General features: G+C 41.5%; 1 protein-coding gene across 2 annotated transcripts in view; it reads right to left on the bottom strand.

Moving 5' to 3' along the window:
* CREB3L2 (cAMP responsive element binding protein 3 like 2) overlaps positions 1-19,433 on the bottom strand; it is an 84,494-nt gene that overhangs the window by 7,065 nt on the left and 57,996 nt on the right. Inside the window, exons 3-11 of one of the 2 annotated variants that reach the window (XM_062589913.1) lie at positions 18,533-18,699; positions 16,151-16,238; positions 14,205-14,386; positions 13,474-13,620; positions 11,732-11,790; positions 10,280-10,348; positions 2,925-3,024; positions 1,849-1,975; positions 718-943 (exon numbers count right to left, since the gene is read on the bottom strand). In XM_062589913.1, coding sequence (XP_062445897.1) covers positions 718-943; positions 1,849-1,975; positions 2,925-3,024; positions 10,280-10,348; positions 11,732-11,790; positions 13,474-13,620; positions 14,205-14,386; positions 16,151-16,238; positions 18,533-18,699 — 1,165 coding nt within the window. The remainder of the gene's footprint in view (positions 1-717; positions 944-1,848; positions 1,976-2,924; positions 3,025-10,279; positions 10,349-11,731; positions 11,791-13,473; positions 13,621-14,204; positions 14,387-16,150; positions 16,239-18,532; positions 18,700-19,433) is intronic. The other variant, XM_062589922.1, reaches the window with a different exon arrangement.

Below are 19,433 nucleotides of genomic sequence, written 5' to 3'. Positions count from 1 at the left end.
GGCACCCTCAGAAGACATAGTTGGTGTGTTAGGGCTCATGCTAGATCTTAGAAGGGCATGGTTCCAAACAAAACCCCTCTCTCCACTGTTTGTTGTGTTTGCTACTATTTATTAGCAGAAACCAAGACCTGGGCCAACAGAACAGTGACAGGACAAAGGTACAATGGAGGAAAAGCTGCACTTTGCAGAGGTCCCAAACATACATTCATGCTAAAATAAATATATAAATAAATAAATAATGAAAAAACTGTATGTTAAGTGGCCCAGATAACTTTACAGGTCTGTCTCTTAAGCCCAAGTGCTGCAAACTCTCAAGCACTATGCTCTGGTAAAATCACTGCTGTAAGAAGCTCTAGCTCTTCACACTCTAACCTCACCGAAAGGCCAGTGAGTCACAGCCTCACACTTCCACTCAACTTATTCCTTTAGGAGGCATACAAGGTGTACTTAAAGAATTGGGAAAGGCATAACTAACAGGCTTACAGGGGTTAGGTTTCTGACAAATGCACCGAGTTGTAGCCATTTTACTAATAAAATATCCTTGCAATCACTTCTCCAAGTAACAACAGCTTTGTCTATAAGCTCTCCAGATAAAGACCAACCTTCATGTTGCATAGTGCCCAGCATAACAGAGCCCTCAGTATTACTGTTGTCCTCCAGGCATAAGTGACAGTGACCTCGAACACCCGTATGACAAGCAGCCCACCCTGCATTCACCTGTGTTGCTGCAGGCCCAGCAGCACTGACTTCTCTAGCCTCGTCTCATTGGCTATTGTGAACTGCATGATATCATCCTGCTGTCCCCTCGGCACGGCTTCCAGAGACAGGGCGGTATATTTGGAGGTGTCTGCGTGTCTGTCGTTGCGATCTGCAAAGGAGATCGGGCTTGATGACTCCTCCAGTTGGTGAGGCTCTTCATAAATTAGCAGACTCCTTGACCTCACTACATATAAAGACAGGAGGCAAGAGACAAATAAGAAACAGGCAGCTCAGAGAGAACAACTCTAGTCATGTCAGGAACTGGAAACCACCAGAGCAGAACTAGAGCCACCAAAGGTCTTTTTATACTGCTTAGCTGATAATTTGTTAGCTAAGGGAAGATACCACAGCAATGGTCCTGACAGAGAACACAAAGCTATTCACAGAACAAGAACAGAAGAAACAATCACTTTGATAACATACATTTCAAGCAACTGGCTCTTAACCAGTATGTTACATCAGTTTCCCACTCAGTCCTTGGACTTTCTGTTGACACTTGTAAAGGAAACACCAGCTGACATTAGCTGTGCTTTCTGACAATATGAATATTTGGTACTGAGCAGAAATCAAACTCTCCTACTAGTTTTAGTTCCACAATAGAAACAAAGTAGCAAGCAGGCTAGTGGGGCAAGGCTTTGCCCATCTTTATGACGTTTACTGCCATCAGCACAGCTTACCAAGCTATTCCGCTTTGGAAAATCAGAGGCATATATAGGAGACAGAAAAGACAGGCCACCACTTCAAACACTCAAGGCCAAACTCTGTCACTGCCCTACGTGGGCCTCAAGTGAAAGGGCAGACTGAGCCACAGCAGGCTCTGCTGCTCACCTTTCAACCTGAGGCACGAGAAGGATATTTCCCAACTGGCAACAGCAATTATTCAGACCATGGAGCAAACTGGAGCCCAGAAGTTCCCCATGAGAAATCCCACCTCTACCTTAGCCAGAAGGCAACAAGGACCAAGCATACTGCCAGTGAAGGAGAAGAAAAGCAAGATGTGTTTCAGTGGGATGCAGGAGTGGCAGTGTGGAAAACAAAAGCCAAAGGGTGAATCAAGGAAAGAGCAAGACTAGGGTGGTTGTCACTTACCAACAGAGTCTGTGTACGACTCCGGCGAGGAATGCTGCCTGGGCAACACCATCTTTGTGGCAGATGGATAGGGCCCATAGCTCTGAGAGACGCTGCCAAAAACTACCGCAAAGCACAGCACTACCATCTGGCAAAGGAAGGAAGCAGAAGAGGTGAGTGAACTCACTTGTGGCCCACACACACATCAAAACTAAGAATCAACATGCAACAGAGCTGATACTGTTTTAAAACCAATCATTTGAGACTATTTTCATCACTACATACAGTATTTCTTAGCAAAGGCATGTATATAATAATAATTTAGTGTTCTAAAAGGCAGGTTTCGACGCTAGAGTTTATTTTCCATATCTGCCAACATTTTGGCCTGCTGCCTTATTTACTCCCGAAGTTGAAAAGCAGACACCACCCCCATGTGTGTTTTACAGATATTGTCGGGCATTTCCAAGGTTATTTCTGCTGTTGGCCCCCGACTTGCTTCAAAGTGGCATAAACAGAGAGATTGGCAGCCTAGAAGAACAGCATAGGGCTTGAAAATCATTTCCTTCAATTTATAGCTCTAGCATAAAAGGAACTTGCTGGCTAAGTTTGAAGAGGGCAGACTTGCATTCTAATCCTTTTTTTATTCTGACTGCTGCTACTGAAATAGGCCAGAGGTAGATTTATAGCCTTAGTCATAATTTTATTTGGATGATCAAGTTTATTTTTACTGGTATCCAAAGAACCGAGCATCAAAGGCCACCCTCATTTTCATTTTACAACTCTAGGCAACATTTCTCACATACAATACTGTAAGAAATAATGCAACAGGTCGCTCAGAGGAGCAGCACTTCTTATCACTGCAGCATCTAGTCAAAGGCATAGGCCAAACCTCCTCCAGAATTTAATGCTTTCCCACAACCATTAGTCTTCAGCAGACAGGTTTCTCATCTAACTCAAAATTAATTGTCAAACTATCAAGAAAAGTTTCCCAATCTGAGACTCTGAAAGCAAGAGGCTTCGCGGAACAGGAGATAGGCCTGTGAGTGGTGGAAAGACAATCTCATTGCCCTACAAATCCCAGCTTTAGAGACACTCACCATAAGACAGGTCCCTGTCTGTGTGCTAGCTGCCTTACACGAACGGGACACTTTCCCAGCAACTATGGCTTGGAGTCTCTGTAACTGCTGCAGAAGCGTTCTAAAAAGCAAAGACAACACAAACATGAACATCAAATACAGAAATAAATCTCTTTGCTGGTTAAACAGCTTTTTGCATCGATTTACACACCTGACAGTAAGACAGCCTTTATGATAAGGTACAACTAATTAAAATCCTCCCATTGAAATTAGAAGGATTTTTTTTATTTATTTATTTTACAGAATTTTTTTACATGTGTTAGCACTAGACCTTTCAAAAAGATCATTTCCCACAACTGATGTTTCTTAAAAAAATTGTTTCATTTGTTGTTTTAGAAGCTTCTTATTCATAAATAAAAACTGTATTTACATGTTTTTTCCAGAAGTAGATTCTGGTAAATGTACAAACAACTGAAACTGCTATTATGTGCAACAGACTAGCTGCCTATATAACCTGGTTCTATGCCATGAATTCAGCATGAGTTTTGCCATTATTTCAAAAGAAGTAGAAGCAGGTTTATAGCTACTCTTAACTGATGGTACATGCACACATATACCTCTTCTCTCTGAAAACATGCTGTACAGGAAATCAGACAACTCTTTTCAAAGGAAAGGAGCTTAAAATCAGACATAAATGCAGCCTTCATTTTCTGTAAATTTATTTATTAAATGAAGTACTTCATTACTACTTGTTAAATACTCCAACAGCTTATAAAATAACAGATCCTTGAAGTGGCCACTCTGGCTGCACTTTTCTGAGGTACCAACCATAATGGGAACTCTGCTGTAGTCAGTCAACAGTCCTGGACCCAGGGAGTATTATTCTATCTTTCTAGGTGTTTTTTTTTTTCTGTTGTATCATCATTAATTACTACAGTCAGAATGCTAGCCACTGAAATGGGAAGTGTTCTCAAAAGAATGACTGATACAGGGTTTTCCCAACAGTTCCCATTTTCCTTTGATAAAAAGCCTTTTAACAGAAAAGGAGTAACCCAAATGCCTGCCCTCAACACAGTTAAATATAGTACAAGTTTTCATCAAGACGTTAACTTTGCTGTTTGTTTCCAATTTTACTTTTTGCTTCTCCCGTAAGTCGCCCTGCCTATGCAGAGGGTAACCCTCACCAAATTCCATGCCACTGCTTTGAAGACTGTGATGTCAAATGCTAGCGCAAGAGACAAGGTTAGCATGTCATAGAAAAATGGAAGGATTATTTTAAGACCAGACTTACTAAAAGCTAATTGTAGGACAGACCCAGAGGTGCCTTTACAGCTCAAGATACACTTGACTGCCTATTATTATATACTTTTTTAAAATCATCGATGTTCACTGCTAATTAGGGTTTAATGAATTCAAGGACTTCAGGAATGCATTCTAAAATGAGCACAAGACATGCTCATGGCACAGATTTATCTGGGCCAGCAGGTTCTTCTCAACTTATTAAGGAAAGATGTCTTGCATGCTCTTGAGAGCATGGTGTACTCTGCACTATCAAAAAAAGAAAGTGATTTGCCTAATTCAGTCCTTTATTCACAGGTAGAGAGACCATAGACAAATTAAGAGATGAAGACACTTTCCATCATGTAAATGACACCATTCTAATTCCCTTCTCTCTTCTCTCTCTTCCCCCAATCCCTCTTTCCACCAATTACATGGCTCAGGGTTTGCAGAATCAGGCCTGCATACACAATATATATGATTTTCTGGCACAAAATAAGCTACATAAAACAGTTATATAGCAAAGACTTAACAGTGCCATTTCTGTGCTATTATGGAAGACTAAATCTCCCCTGTTCCAGACCTGAGTCACTAGGCTCAACATAAAATAGCTCTGCAGAATGAGGAGGAAGGAGCACTCCTCCTCCCTAGTTTGGGGGCTGGCAGCAACAGCAGACTTGAAACGCAGATCACTTGCCACTTTTTGTGGAGGCGTCAGTGAGAAAACAGCTAATGGCTAGTGTGGAAATCAACAGAGAAGCATTTCTCCTCACTTTGCTCATCTCTTTTTTTGCACCCAATTTAAAAATCCTGCTGGGAAGAGTGGGTCCAGAGTGCTGTATTCCAAAATGCTTTGGTTTGGAAAGTGTAATTCCTCCACTTTGTGCTTATGCAGGTGTTTTGAGGTCTGCTGTACCACATACACAAAGATTCAGCCCCATCTTCTTTACCAACTACATTCACATAAGAGGTCTTTCTCCCTCATGTCATTTATCTGTCAGTAGCTCTGCTCAGACTTCTTAGCAGATAAGGACTCAATGTTGGGAGTTGACATACTACATGACATACTACAGGTCCATTGACAAACTAAGAGCAAGAACTGAGGCAACAGAAAACACGAGTTCATTTGTTCAGAGATGACACAGCAGCCCTTAGTTTATCCCACCACCAGCAAAATAGGGCGCTCTTGTGCTTTTAATCTATATTTTGATCTGAACTGCTGGAAGACCGTGGATTCCAAGGTCAAAACTGCTCCCTTCCCCCAGAAAAGCTGCCTTCATTGTTTCTGTAAGGCTGCAGGGACAAGATGTGCTAAGACAAGAGGAAAAAGAGCAGTTCCGTGCTTTTAAGAACAGGGGTAAGTTATATCAAGATGCTGCTCCCTCTCACTATCAGCAGGAAGGCCACAAATACTTTTAACTGGAACATACTGCCTGTAGCTAAATTCTAAGAGCAGAAAATGCAATCCCAAGACAGCATGCATAAGGGGGCTTGCACCCACAGGGATTATTTTCACTATCTGACACATTTCCCAGTGATATTCAATTAGAGGGTCACCTCTGTAGGAAGTGTGAATGTGCTTTCACGCTTTTCCCTGCCAATGAAAGCACCTCATAGGAAAACTGTCAAGTGACTGAAGGCTCCCGCTCTCCCTTCCACACTCTGCCAGCAAATCCACTATCTGTGATGTCTTGATTTCATGTGCACATCCACAAATTAATTTTCAGAAGAGCTCCTTTTACTACCAAAGGAAGGAACCAGTCGAGGCTTCCCCTCTGCTTCCAGTGACACTTTCGCTGAGGAGAGGAAGATTTGTCACTGCAGGACTTAACCACCTGGGAGGCTTCCTCAATTCAGTGTTTATATTTAAAAGTCAACATTGATTTAAACAAAAAAAAAGCAAGCTTCTGGGAGGGAGGGGGAAACTGTTTACTTTGATCAAGGTTTTTCAGAGAATATATCTACTTTGTGATAGAAAGGAAGAAAAACAATTCTTTCTTCCAACTCAACATACTCTTTCCTTCTCTACCTTTTTCATTTGTAGAAAGGGGAGCAAATATCAAAGTGAGTTTTTCTGTGAAAACCTAGAATATTCCAAAGCAAAAAAACCCCCACAGTTTTCTCATTTGAATTAAAAAAAGAAGTAGGGGGGGAGAATCAGGAATTTTTCAAAGATTTCTCAGCATAAAAACCACTAGCCTGCTCCATTAAAAACAAGCAGTTGCTCCAGGGCTTCCAAGCTCTGTTAACCATTATGAGGGTGGTCTGAAGTAAAGAACAAGATGTCTCATCATAACTTAAATTCAAATCCTTAACTCCTTGGGAAAGATTATGTCAAATCTGCTTTACCAGCATCAGATGAAGGAACTGCCACATAAATCAGTGGGGCCTGACCGCACTGGTACTGATAAACCACTGGTGGGTCACACCGATTTGCAACGTGATCTTTAGATGACTGAGAATTATACTGATGGTTTGGGCAGGAGCTTGAAAAATGGAAGAGCACCACAGCGGTTTTTATAAAGCCATTACTCTAGCAGTGCCCCCCAGCAAGCCCTTGCCAGAGGGGAGAGCTACACAACCTGCTTTTCATTACCAAAAGAAATGCAATCCTAGCAGCTACTTGCATACACTGTCCCTCTCTAACAACAATATTTACACTCCTTTCAACTGTACACTAGATTCAATGCTATTTCTATCACTTCTCTAGGAAAGTGATCATCAGTAAATATATTTATAAATAAAAACTTAACAGAAAACAACACTACTACTTATATGTCAGGCACATAGTACCTAGTGTCTCAATACTGCCTTTAAGCCCAAAGAGCCATGGCTACCAGCTAGACAACCGGTTGGTATCAGAGAGCACATTCAAACCCCCAGGCCAGGGGCAGTTTCTGCTTTCCACCACATAAGTGGGTTGAGCCTTCTTTGTGATAGGGACAAGTCAGCTGAGCTCTTGGTACCAGCTGCTTCTTCTAGCCTTTGTCCTTCTGTTTAGGCTTTCTAGGACAGCACCATCCCACAGGTTCAGATGCTACCCAAACCAGAGAGATCCTGGCTCATTTGCAGCTACAGGACATAAGCGTTAGGCAAGCAATAGCATACTTAATTTTGAAAAAATTGTCTAGAAAGGAACTTGGATGGGTTTTCCTTAAGGGACTGAGTCACATAAATTAGGAGGGGAAACATATGCTAGTGTTCTAATACAGAAGATGCCAAAAATGCTGCAATCACCCACTCACAATAATAAGAATTAAAAAATCCCCTGCATCCTGATCCCCAGCCTCCCGCCTTGCCTTTTAAGAAGCATGGATGTCAAGGCAGATGCTTCCGTGTATTTGGCCAAACTTGTACATTTTACAGGAAAAATTTTCTGATCCAAAATTTCAAGCTAAGGCATAGTCTTAAGGGATTCCGCTAAAATCTTTCATGTTACTCAGAATAATGTATAAACGTTTTGCCAGGAGAAATTCTAGAGCTATTCAGGCTTCAGAGCCAGATTTTGAATTTTAAGTAGGATTTTCCCTGCAGTCTTAGGTATGTATCCGTATAAAATACATTCTATAAATATAAGAATGATATGCTCAGAAAACGTAATTGTACATACTGAAAGGAAATTTTATTGTTCAAGAGTGGTATGTTTTGGAAATTCCCCTTTAGTTCCTCACAACTCCAGCCAGACTACAATAACACCATCCCAACAGACTGCACATAAAGAGGTAAGAATCTTTAGGTGAGCTGCTACAGTTCAATTTTCCAACAAGGGAGGGGAAAAAAAGTTTGTCCTTTGTCCACACTAAATGCATGAACATTTTTACATATAACCACAGTTATCTTTCCTGTCATCTTTCTTCCCCTGTCAGATTATTTTTTGGTTGCTTTTTGTGCATGTTTATGTTTTGTTTTTTCACAATGAAAGAACAGCTGTAGCGCCTTTATATCTATTTTTACATGATATTTTCAATCATATCTTCATTTTTAATGCATTAAAAACTCAAAACTGCAACTGAAGTCAATTGGGGCTCTGCTTTAGGCATATTAAATAAGATATGTTTGTGTATATAACTGTGCTAGGAACTTGGACAAGGTCAGGCCCTCAGTGTTTCAATTTAGGCATCCAAGGGAAAAAAAACTACATAATTTTGACTTTTTCTTCTTTAAGCTTTGATCCTTGGCTGTGAATAGGAAATAGAATTACCAGCTGTAGGATGCTGTGAATACAAGTTCTGAATTATCTGATGGTTTCTGGATGCCATATAAAGGCTCTGTACAAATACCAGTGAGGAAATCAATCATTTTGAATTTGTTTTTAGGAAGTATATGATATACATTAGACAAGAGCCTGAAACCATTCTCTCAATGAGACAAAAAGACTGCATAAATAGACTATAAATGAGTGAGGCACTAAAAAAAACCTTTTTTTTTAAACCATAATGTAGTGTTATATAATTCAAGACTTGATGAAATTCTTACAAATTTCTGAGTACTTTAATTTGCAACCTTAAAGTTTTTAGATACAGTTTCTATCTAAACAGCTAAACTAGCATTGCCACAAAATACAAGAATTACTGTGCAGTGGGGCAGGAACATCTGCTTCTCTGCAGGAGATTACAAATAAGTATCAGTGCTATTGAAAAGGGTAGAAAACAATGCAACTGATTCTATATGCCCAGAGTATGAAGGATTCAGAGATAATAGCATTTAGGTAGCTGAATATTTTTAGAGTATTTGGCATGACAGAATTAAGATCACCAAATAATAGAGAACACGCTAAAGGTCCTGTCTAAAGGGAAGGATAATACCAATAGAGCTGTTTTCATGACTAAATCTGTAACAACTCAGAGATGGAAAAAGTCGGCCAAATTTAGCTAAACTGTAATGGGGAGAAAAATTCTCAAGGCTTGGCAATATGTTGTCACTGAGTGGTTCATCCACAGCTGTTCACTTTATGACTTTTGCACCCTTTCCTAGAGCAACTGGTTTCAGCACCTGCCAGGACAGACATTGGGCCTTACAACCCTACTCCACACCTACACAGCAATTCCTCATTCTTATATGTAAAACACTGCAGAATGATGCTCAAAGGAGATACAGAAATGGTTTGGCTCTCTTCAAACAAGCAGCAGATGTCTTTATGCATGAGCAGTGTGTGGGAGACACTCTCCAGCAAATTACAGTGCTACAGGATCTGGCTCCGTGAAATCGAAGATGGGATCCGGAGATTGGATTCGGAGATTGGAAACAACACATGCCACTCAATTAATACACTGGCTGCCAGACAAACTCTAGGGCCATTTTTCATGATTGTGGGTCTTATCTTCAAAACCCAGCCTCCTCCTACACTTCAGCACTAGCATCATGTTCAGTGGTAATATTCAATCATCATTACAAATGCCTCTAACCATGAAGGTATTTACAGTAGCCTCATCTAGTAGTTACTCATTGGAATTTGCTATCATTAGAGAGCACACTGAGCGTAAACCATGACTGACCCTCCCCCAGCTAATGTCCAATTAAAAGCTCAACTGCTGAACATTCTGCTACAGGTCCTTTGAGAAAGTCACCATTGAGTCACCTGTTTCTGTAAGCCCACTGATCAGAAATAAAGAAACAAGAAGTTGATTCTCTATCCAAAGGAAGTTGCACTTCCTGAAACGAAAGCAGCTCTGGGGTGTCAGATGATTAAAAAGATGCACAATATTCGCAGTATGGTACGTAGTAGTCCAGAAGAACAAATTCATAAATGACTTGTGCTTCACAGCTCCTGCACTCCAGAGCTCAGGGTCACAGTCCATCTCAAGGCCTTTCCTCCTCAGGCTTCCTGTCAAGACAGTCTTTCTGTGACAAAGGACAATTGGAGAGTTGGATTTTTTTTTTTTTTTTTTTTTTTTTTTTTTTTTTGTTATCTATCACTGATCATTTTTTTTCTTGGGAAGTGGAAGAATCCAAAGAAAGATGATAAGAGGTTTCCTGAGCATAATGCATGTTAATTTGAGGTTTCTTGAGCATAATGCATGTTAATTTAACACTTAACTTTCACATTTTCACCTTTCATTGTAACGCTACAGTTTTGCTTTAGCACCCTCATACTTTACCTATTAGTATTTTCCAGGACTTCAACCTTCTTACGCAGCTCACTATTTTCATTGGAACAGGTCTCAACTCTGGAGAAAGCATAAGGGAAAAAATGATGATTAAAAAAAAAAAAAGAAAAGAAAATCAAACACTGAATACACTTTAAAGATAAGTTTTAAAACAAATTGAACACACTTTCACAGAGAGATCTATGGTCTTGCCTACATTTAATGAAAAGCTACACCAACCAGCTTTATCAGATGCTTTAACCATACTTCATGGTGTAAAATACATTGCAAAAGAAACTACTGGTTGTATAGCATCTCCTTACACTGCTCCAAACCATGTAGGTCTAACTCTTTCAGAATAGGTTGTAACTACTCTTTGCCCCATGGAACAGAAAAGGCAAAGACCCTGCTTGGATTTTTCCCTCTGCATCATGCCATAGGACAGGGACTTTAGAAGTCACAGAGTATGCCATATGTACGTTGTTAGTAGGTATGTTGTGTAAGGGTATGCCATATGTGCATTTCATTGCTAAGTTGAGGCACCATGCAATTTATTAAATGCCATGCATCTGAAATTGTATCCTTGAATTTCAAGTTTCTAGGAGTTAATAAACCAAAAGACTCATTTCCAAGAGACCATTTTTCTTTTCCACAATGCCTCAAGAAGCCTAAAGGAGATTACCACATGACATGCAACAAAAAGTGTTCAAAGTTAAACTATGGGATTCAAAATACGACCAGCCTGAATATCTTCAAGAAAGAGAAAGGTAACAGAGAAACAGCTTTGTTATCTGTATGTGCACACTGCAGTTCCATGGAAGTCTGGGAAAGCAAGGCTCTTTCATAAGGGTATTAAGAATAAAAGGAAATTACCAAGGTTATCACCAAAGATGGTACACAGGATTTAAAAGATCCATCTGGTGAAGGGATAAGGAAAAACAAAAACAAAAATTTGTTTATTGGAAGAAAGATTAATTTGGGCTATAGATTACACACTGAGGGTTTGGGTCCTTCTTGCTTAAGGAAGCTGATGGGTCACAAAGCTGTTTTCCTTAGTCCTGTTTACTCCCCCAGGACTCTTGATTCATCAACTTCTTATTTCTATCTCCATCTGCATTGAAAGACAGAAGGTATTCATTTTGAAACTACCTTTCTGCAGACAATGCTTGCCCACAAGGCCGGAGTCACAGGAGGTAGAGGCTAATAGCAGATTGGTCTTGCCTTGTCTTAAGTTTTAAGGTCTTTCCCAGCACTTTAGCAACGTCTTTGAGGTAGACAGTTACATGTGCGCCACCTCAGCATGTGTACAAGCAGAAGCCAAAGAAGGACTTTTCTCTGTCACAACCACGAGGTGGCAGCTGGCACTTTGTACATGAAACAGTCCCAGCATCAACAGCTGGATCCCTTCCCATTCCAGCAACTAGTGTTATTGGCCCATTTGAAACAGGAAGGAGATTGGCTTACTTTTTTTCCAGGCTGTCCATGTATTCTTTCTTTTTTCTTCTACTTTCTTGAGCAGAGATCTAAGACAATAAAGAAGGAGGATGAAAGATACCAAATACTTGCATAGAAAAAAGGCAGCAGAGATGAGTTAATAAACTAGTAAAAAGCCCTGACATTATTAGATTCAAGCCTCTGTTCCATTCTTATTTCTATTCCTGGCAAACAAAGCATTGACTTGGTCTGTTTCCACATCCTGAAGCAAGATTGCTCCTCAGTAGTAAGAGAAGAATCATTCCCTGCTCCAACAGACCTTACCTTCATCAGTAAATCAGATTCATCTGGAGAGAAGATGATCCCAGAACAAAGCCAGCATCTGAGACAGGAAAAAACGATGCATGGACTAGAAAGCAGCTGTACAGAAAACGACCTGGGGGTCCTGATGGACAGTGTGCCAAACATGAGCTAGGAATGTGGCTCCAATGGTAAAGTAAAAGCCAATAGCATCCTGGACTATATTAGCAAGACTATAGCCAGCAGATTGAGGGAAGCGATCTTTTCTGTCTGTTCAGCAGTTGCAAGACCACAGCTGGAGCAGTTCTAGGCTCTGAAATAAGTATTTTGGACATACTGGAGCAAGTCCAAAGGAGGGTAACCACTGTAAGAAGCGTGCTGAAACACATGACGTGAGAGGTTGAGTAAGCTGAATTCGTTCAGAATTAAAAGAAGGCTAAGGGGAGATTCTCTTACCATCTTCAAGTACCTAGTACAAGTAAAGATGAAGACAGAGTCTTCTCAGAGGGGCACAGCAATTGAACAAGGGGCATCAAATACAAGTTGCAACAACAGAAATTCCAACTGAGAACATCTTTTTTTAATCAGTCTAATATGGAAACAGGTTGGCCAGACAGGCTGAAGACTCTGCACTTTTATGAGCTTTACTGGACAAATCCCTAAGCAAATTGATCTAAGTTGATCCCGCTCTGAGCAAGGGGTTGAACCCGAAGACCTCCAGAAATTCCCTCCAATCTAGGGGACTGATTCTGTGAAAGTGGTACGTAAAATGCATAAGGCCACTTTCAAACATTTTGGGAAATTACACTGCAAAAGCAAATTCTAATTCAGTGCAAGCAAATTTACACCTTTATCTGCAAAATCAACAACTGAATGTGTTAACTTCAAAGACATGTAAATGTCCATCAGAACAAAGCAGTTGGCCAGGCCTGAAAAACTGTCCCTATCCTATCACTACTGGAACTGTCCCTGCTCCTCCCTATCATTAGCTCTTCCTCATGTTGGAAGAGAGAGAGAAGACTCTTAGGGCATTTCAGAGCCTGGCACCTACCATTCATTTGAAGGTCATGAAATTTAGTAATCAAAAGACAAGGGCACGGAAGTACATCAGATTTTAAAACCTCAAATAATAGACAAGAACACCTTCATCACCATGGGAAGAACAAAAAGGTCTCTGCCTACTCTAAGGGAAAATATACTGCTTTTAAAATTGAGCCACGTAACAGTGACTGAAGACTCTACTTGCTAAATACTCTATTGTTCATGTGTTCAGGTAAATACCTAGACAGAAAGGAACAATCACAGTGATAGACAATTTGATGGATGTGTTTAGAAACAAAGGCAAACACTTTTATTATAAACCTTTACAGTATTCAACAGTACTACAGTCCATTACAGCATAATTACTGCAGCACTTTTTTAATGAAGGATGAGTAGACATTACCCATCAAAGCTGCTAGACTAACATTTACCTTGTTCTTTATTTTCCTGCGGATTTTCTTCAGTACTTTTTCCTCTGCTTTCGTCAGGGGCAGTTTAGTAGGGATTGGGTATCCCTCTGCTATTAGTGTCCTCTTCTCCTCCTCTGTCAGGATGAGTGGGCCAGTCCCCTGTAATTTCTGCAAGTGTCATAGAAATGAAACAGTTAAACAGTAAGTGTACAGAGCCATAGAGCAAAAGGTGTGAAGGAAGAGACACAACAGCTCTCCAGCTTCAGAAGACATTCTACTACTACAGTAGCTCCTTGAAGTTAGGGATGTATGGAAGGGTAAGACCTTTTAGATAGCTTGCATTCAGAGACTGAATGTTTGAGACAGGATTCCCTCAAAACAGTTGCTTTTGATCCAGCTCTGCACACACTGAAACCAACAAAACTCCTCTTGGTTCAAATGAGGAAAGAGATAAGTAAGAAGCACTACTGAAAATCCCTCCCTAAAGATCACCATTCGCTCTCCAAGACACAGGGAGGGACAGTAGGACAGATGCCAGGGACAGCAAACCCTAGGAGGGCTGCACCCTAATGCCAAACACAACCCATGATAAGAGAAGCCACACAAAACTGTGCATCCCTGTCAACTTAGAGGAAAGCACAGGCCATTCACTGTAGGAAGAAAGCAGATAAGTGAGCAGGAAATACTGGATCTGGAGTTTTGCAGAGATTTGAGGGGGAAAAAAAAGTCTGGAAAAATCCAGCCCAACTCACATGTGGCGCAGTCAGGAGAGGAGAATTGGAGAGTGCTGAAGTTGTACGTGATGTCACTTTAGCCGTGGCTTGTAGCTGGATTGGGCTTGAAGGAGGGAGAGACCTAGCTGGGCTCTGCCCACCCTCAGAGTCACTGCCATGGCTGCTGGGAGGGGTTGGAGGTAAATGCAGAGGATCCACTGCTGAATGACAAGAGAGAAACACAATACAAGATTTTGAGGTGCTACTTCAAACTTCCACCAGGGCCACCATCACCCAGCTCCCAGAAATAAGTCTGCTAAAAGACAGATCAGGTAGTAACCAGAAAGGTTCTCAGACCACACAGGTCTCTGAAGGAAAAATAAAAAGCAGCAACAATCCTCAGGTTCAACAGGCAGAGCAGAGCTCTGTGTATGTGCTCCAGTCATTTCTCTCTACACTTGAGCTTCTTCTCAAATGCTTTGAGGTGGAAACGCAACTCTCCACTACCAGTTCTGTACCTCTAAAAGCAGTATTAGCAGAGAGGGCTCTGAACCAGTATGCTTTATCTTCAAAACCAGTAGTCTTTTCTAACTTTGCTATGAATTAAACAAGTATTTTTCGAGAGCAGGCATCATGTGCTAGATGTTGTATGAACAGGGAGGAAAGAAACTCTGCCTCCTGAAATCCTAACAGATTCACATGTCTGGGAAGTAGTAAAAACCTAGTGACAGAGAAGGCTTTAAATGTGCTGATGGAGCAGGTGCAGCACAGGTCACCACCACAGGAACCACTCTCATATTGTGCTAGCCAGTACCATTAGCAAACTTCTGCTGCACTCACAGCCAGAAGAACCTATGCTAGAACTGGCAATCTGAGTGTTTGCCTAGACCAAGAGAAACAGTGCAGTGTCTCACCTACTCACATTACCTGGGCAATTTAGCAGACATCCAAAACTAAGTCATTACTTCTCTGATATAAATTTATAGTGGTCACAAGTGGGAGGAAGAAGGTGCAGGGCTGGATTTGCCACCTTCCACTCCTTTTATGCATTGGGAATTTGAGTTGAAAAGATCAGATGGGTAGTGGGGGAGAAAAGAAGAAAAATAGTAACAGAAAAGCTTTTCTACATGAGCTCCTTTTGGTTTAGCATCTTAACTCTAGTGGTTGCCAGGAGATGATACATACTAGTAAGACAGAAAGGCTCTTAATACCACAAACTCAGCAATCCTGTCTATGCCCTGTGTCCAGATAAATCCTCCCTTTTCTGAAATGCTAAGCCATTTGCTTAGTTCCCTAGAGCAGTTATACTTATCTACATAACTAAATTCAGTAACAAAACATCAAGTATTCCTAACTGAGATGCAATTATCTTCTCAAACTTCAAGCTTTCAAGCTTTTCCTGGGTTAACAGATTATGTGCCACTAAATTGTGTTATATTTCCAGGACAGGGATCATCTCTCTTCCTCCCTCATTTGTACATTACCTCGTCTAAAGGGACCCAGATTGTTCTTAAAAATCCAGCAAAACATCTGTTTTTAGCATATTAACTTCATTTCAAATAAATTCACATCCTTGCTTTCCTATCACAAGACAAAGTGGTTAAAACAGGAGAGTTTCCATTTATGCTCTTCATAACTTCTATCCCTCATTGAAGTTCCCACAAATTCATCTCTTTTCTAGCCTAGATAATCTCGTGCTTTAAGCATTCAAACTCCCCCCAGCAACAGTACAATTGTTAATAAGTTACAGATAAAAAAAAAGGGGGGGGGGGAATCATTTTCTCTGTGATAAGCATAGAAGAATGTATAAATAGGTTAGACAGAGGCTGGTTTCTTTAGCAGCCTGAGTCAAATCCCTAGAAGGCAAGAGCTTGAGCCTAAAGATTAACACAGAGAACAATGAAGCCAAATATTCAATCAGAGTAAAGTATGTTCATTCTGTGTTCTGGTCATCTCTGGTGCACCTGGGTTGGTAATTAACAGACCTTCCTTAGAAGACAGGTTCAGGAACTGATCCACTTCATGTGGCTCCAATTTAATCTCTGGAAGAACTTTCTGGCTCAGTGGTTTCATCTAGAAAAGAAAAATTAACAGCCTGAGAACCCAAAGTGTACATCTTAAAATCTTAGTAGAATGATACAAAGACAACTTCTCCATAAATGGAGAGATTTCTTTCTCCTCCTGCTCTGCTATAAGCAAAGCTTTAATTGCTTCTCCACACAATTTGCTAAGCAAGGCTAGAGAGAATACTGTCCTGACTACTCTTGCTGTGGCTTTTCATACTACTATATTTAGCTAGATAAAAGATTATGCCTCAGAGATGACATTTCAGACTGAAAGCTAGCATGCAACCCACTCGAATTACTTCTCTTAGCAACAGAGCTTCTGCTAGCATTTGCCGGACCGCCTGGTCGGTTTGAGCAGAGACTGAATGCTCCACGCAGTGAGTGAGAATCAGAGACCACCAGAGGCAGGAGAGGAGGGCTGCATCCCTGAATATGGAGAGAGTTGTCACCTGGGAGTGAGATCAAGGTGCCCGTCACTAACCACTGGATTATCACACCCAAGTTTAATTCACAGTGTGGGAGAGAAGGAATGGAGACAGCCACAGCCGACCACAGTTCAGAGGACAACTGGCTTGCCTTATTGACAGGCCTGTGGTGCCAGGTTGCCAAGCCCTTAGGCCAGAGTTTGCCTTGCTTCCAGATGCTGCAATCCCAGGCCTGAGGAAAGCCAGGCTAGCATCAGCATGGTAGGTGCAGCCAAAATCTCTCTTAATAGCCTGTGTAAATAATCCATGTAATGTTAGTCTCAAGATATCCTCTTTACAATATCACAGAATCACTGAGGTTGGAAGGGACCTCTGGAGATCTAGTCCAATCCCCTTGCTCAAGCAGGGTCACCTAGAGCACACTGCACAGGATCCCATCCAGGCAGGTTTTGAACATCACCAGAGAAGGAGACTCCACGACCTCCCTGGACAACCTGTTCCAGCGCTCTGTCACTCTCACAGTAAAGAAGCTCTTCCTCATATTCAGGCGGAACTTCCTGTGTTTCAGTTTGTGCCCATTGCCTCTTGTCCTGTCACCTGGGACAACTGAAAAGAGTCTGGCCCCATCCTCTTGACACCCCCCTCCTTAAAGTATTTGTATTCATTGATAAGATCACCCCCTCAGTTTTTTCTTTTCCAGGCTAAACAGACCCAGCTCTCTCAGCCATTCCTCGTAGGCAGATGCTTCAGCCCTCTGATCATCCTCATAGCCCTACGCTGGATTTGCTCCAGTAGCTCCATGTCTCTCTTGTACTGGGGAGCCCAAAATTGGACACAGGGCTCGAGATGAGGCCTCACCAGGGCTGAACAGAGGGGCAGGATCACCTCCCGCGACCTGCTGGCAACACTCTTCCTAATGCACTCCAAAATACCACTGGCCTTCTTGGCCACAATCATGACATCCCAACCTATTGCAAGATCATGCACTGGAGACAGCATATTCAGACTACCAGAGGATTATGGGAAAGCCATGTTTCAGTTCAAGTTTCTCATGGAATTATTTCTGTTGCGAATATTTCTGATCCACAGACAAGTGGGAATGTTTATTGTCAACGCAGTAACTCTGGCCTGATATCATACCCTGGGGACGGAGAACAGTCACACTTTTTCGTCCACTGATGAGGAACTCTAGGGAGCTGTCAGCTGCTGCAGTTTATTCACTTTAGCCCAAACAGATTCAAACCAAGCTCTTGTGAAAGCCCACTGGCTGCTCCAGCTGTGGTCAGAAAGGCCTCACAAATGTTCCTTATTAGGTAGGCTGGTTTGGAAGCAGCAGTAGTTCAAAACATCAGAACTTGACAGATCTGGCAAAAGTGACTTAGTAGGCAAACAGGGAAACTCTCCAGTTATTTCAAATGAGGAATATCATTCTAATTAAAGCAGGCACAGTAGCACTAAAGCAAGTCATTAGGAAGGACATTTAGTTTGTCACAGACTCAGCAGGACAAATGGGTTAGTTGGTCTGAGTGGGAATGGTTCAGAAGAGACTATTTAAATGTTTTCAGAAACACAGTTCAGAAGAGACTATTTAAATGTTTTCAGAAACACAGTGCCTCAGGCTTTGGCATCATCCATCCAGCACAAAAGAGAAAGCTGTGCATCTAGCAATTAATACTTGATTATACAGATGTCTCTTTTGAAACACAAACTCTTAAGTAGTAGTGAGACACCAGCAAACATTAAGAAATGCTAAAGACGACTGCAGTGGGCACTCCGAATCAAGGAGCACTGGTACCAAGAAGGCTACACTGGTTTGCCGAGTCTTAGGAAAATGTGTTTAATTGTACAGGGAGGAGAACAGGAAGTCTGCAAGTACCATGGCATCAGTCTGTAGCTCAGGTTGTTCCCCCTCCAGCAATGTGGCGGTGACAGTGAGACTGACAGAGGGAGTAAGGCCTGCTGTCTCGCACAACACTGCCTCAGTCTTTATTGTAGTTGGAGTCAGTTCGGAACCCAAACACCATTCCTCATTTTCCAGATCACCTGCCAAGGAAAGAAATTAGATACCACATGTTTATGTCAGAGATAGACAGAATACCAATGAAAATAATGTCATCCCTCCTCCAGAGAAAGGAAACAAACACAGAAGGTATTTCAGTCTATCAGCAAAACTCTGCCCTTACTATCCAGCTCTCAGTCAATGCAGACAACCGTGTCGTTTCAGGGCTGTAACCTAATCCTAGCCTCAGGACACAGAGAGGAGTAGTGAGGAAAGACACAGAGCATTAATCCCCATATATTGCCAAAAGCCGCTAACACGTAGCAGAACAAGACTAAACAAGCCATCCGGTAAAGCAGCCTGGGAGCTATGTTCTATACACATTAATATCTGCTGACTCAGTTTTATTCTTCCTTGCAGAGGCAACGTTTAACCAGACTTCTGCTCCTTCGATTGCTTGCAATCATCAAATAGCTGGAGAGGTTAATTATACTTCTTAAGAACAAAGGATTTTTTCACTCTCTCAAATTCAGGATTTTCTCCCAAAGATTCATTTAGTAAGTATTAAAGAAGGTAATGGCTTTGATGATTTCATAGGCGCACCAGTGTCATGGTGATCATACTAATTTCCTCCCCAGATCATCTGGGAATCATAGCACAGAATGCATATTTTGACTGGTAGCAATGAAACCTGCATCACATGTTGGCAGAACCATCCTGAGGCCCCGTGCACTGTAATTGCTAATCAGCAGAAAGCCACGCAGCTTTTCACTGGACA

Source organism: Rhea pennata, chromosome 1 (assembly GCF_028389875.1).
Source record: "Rhea pennata isolate bPtePen1 chromosome 1, bPtePen1.pri, whole genome shotgun sequence".
Lineage (NCBI taxonomy): Eukaryota > Metazoa > Chordata > Aves > Rheiformes > Rheidae > Rhea > Rhea pennata.
This window is presented reverse-complemented; position numbering and strand designations above follow the sequence as displayed.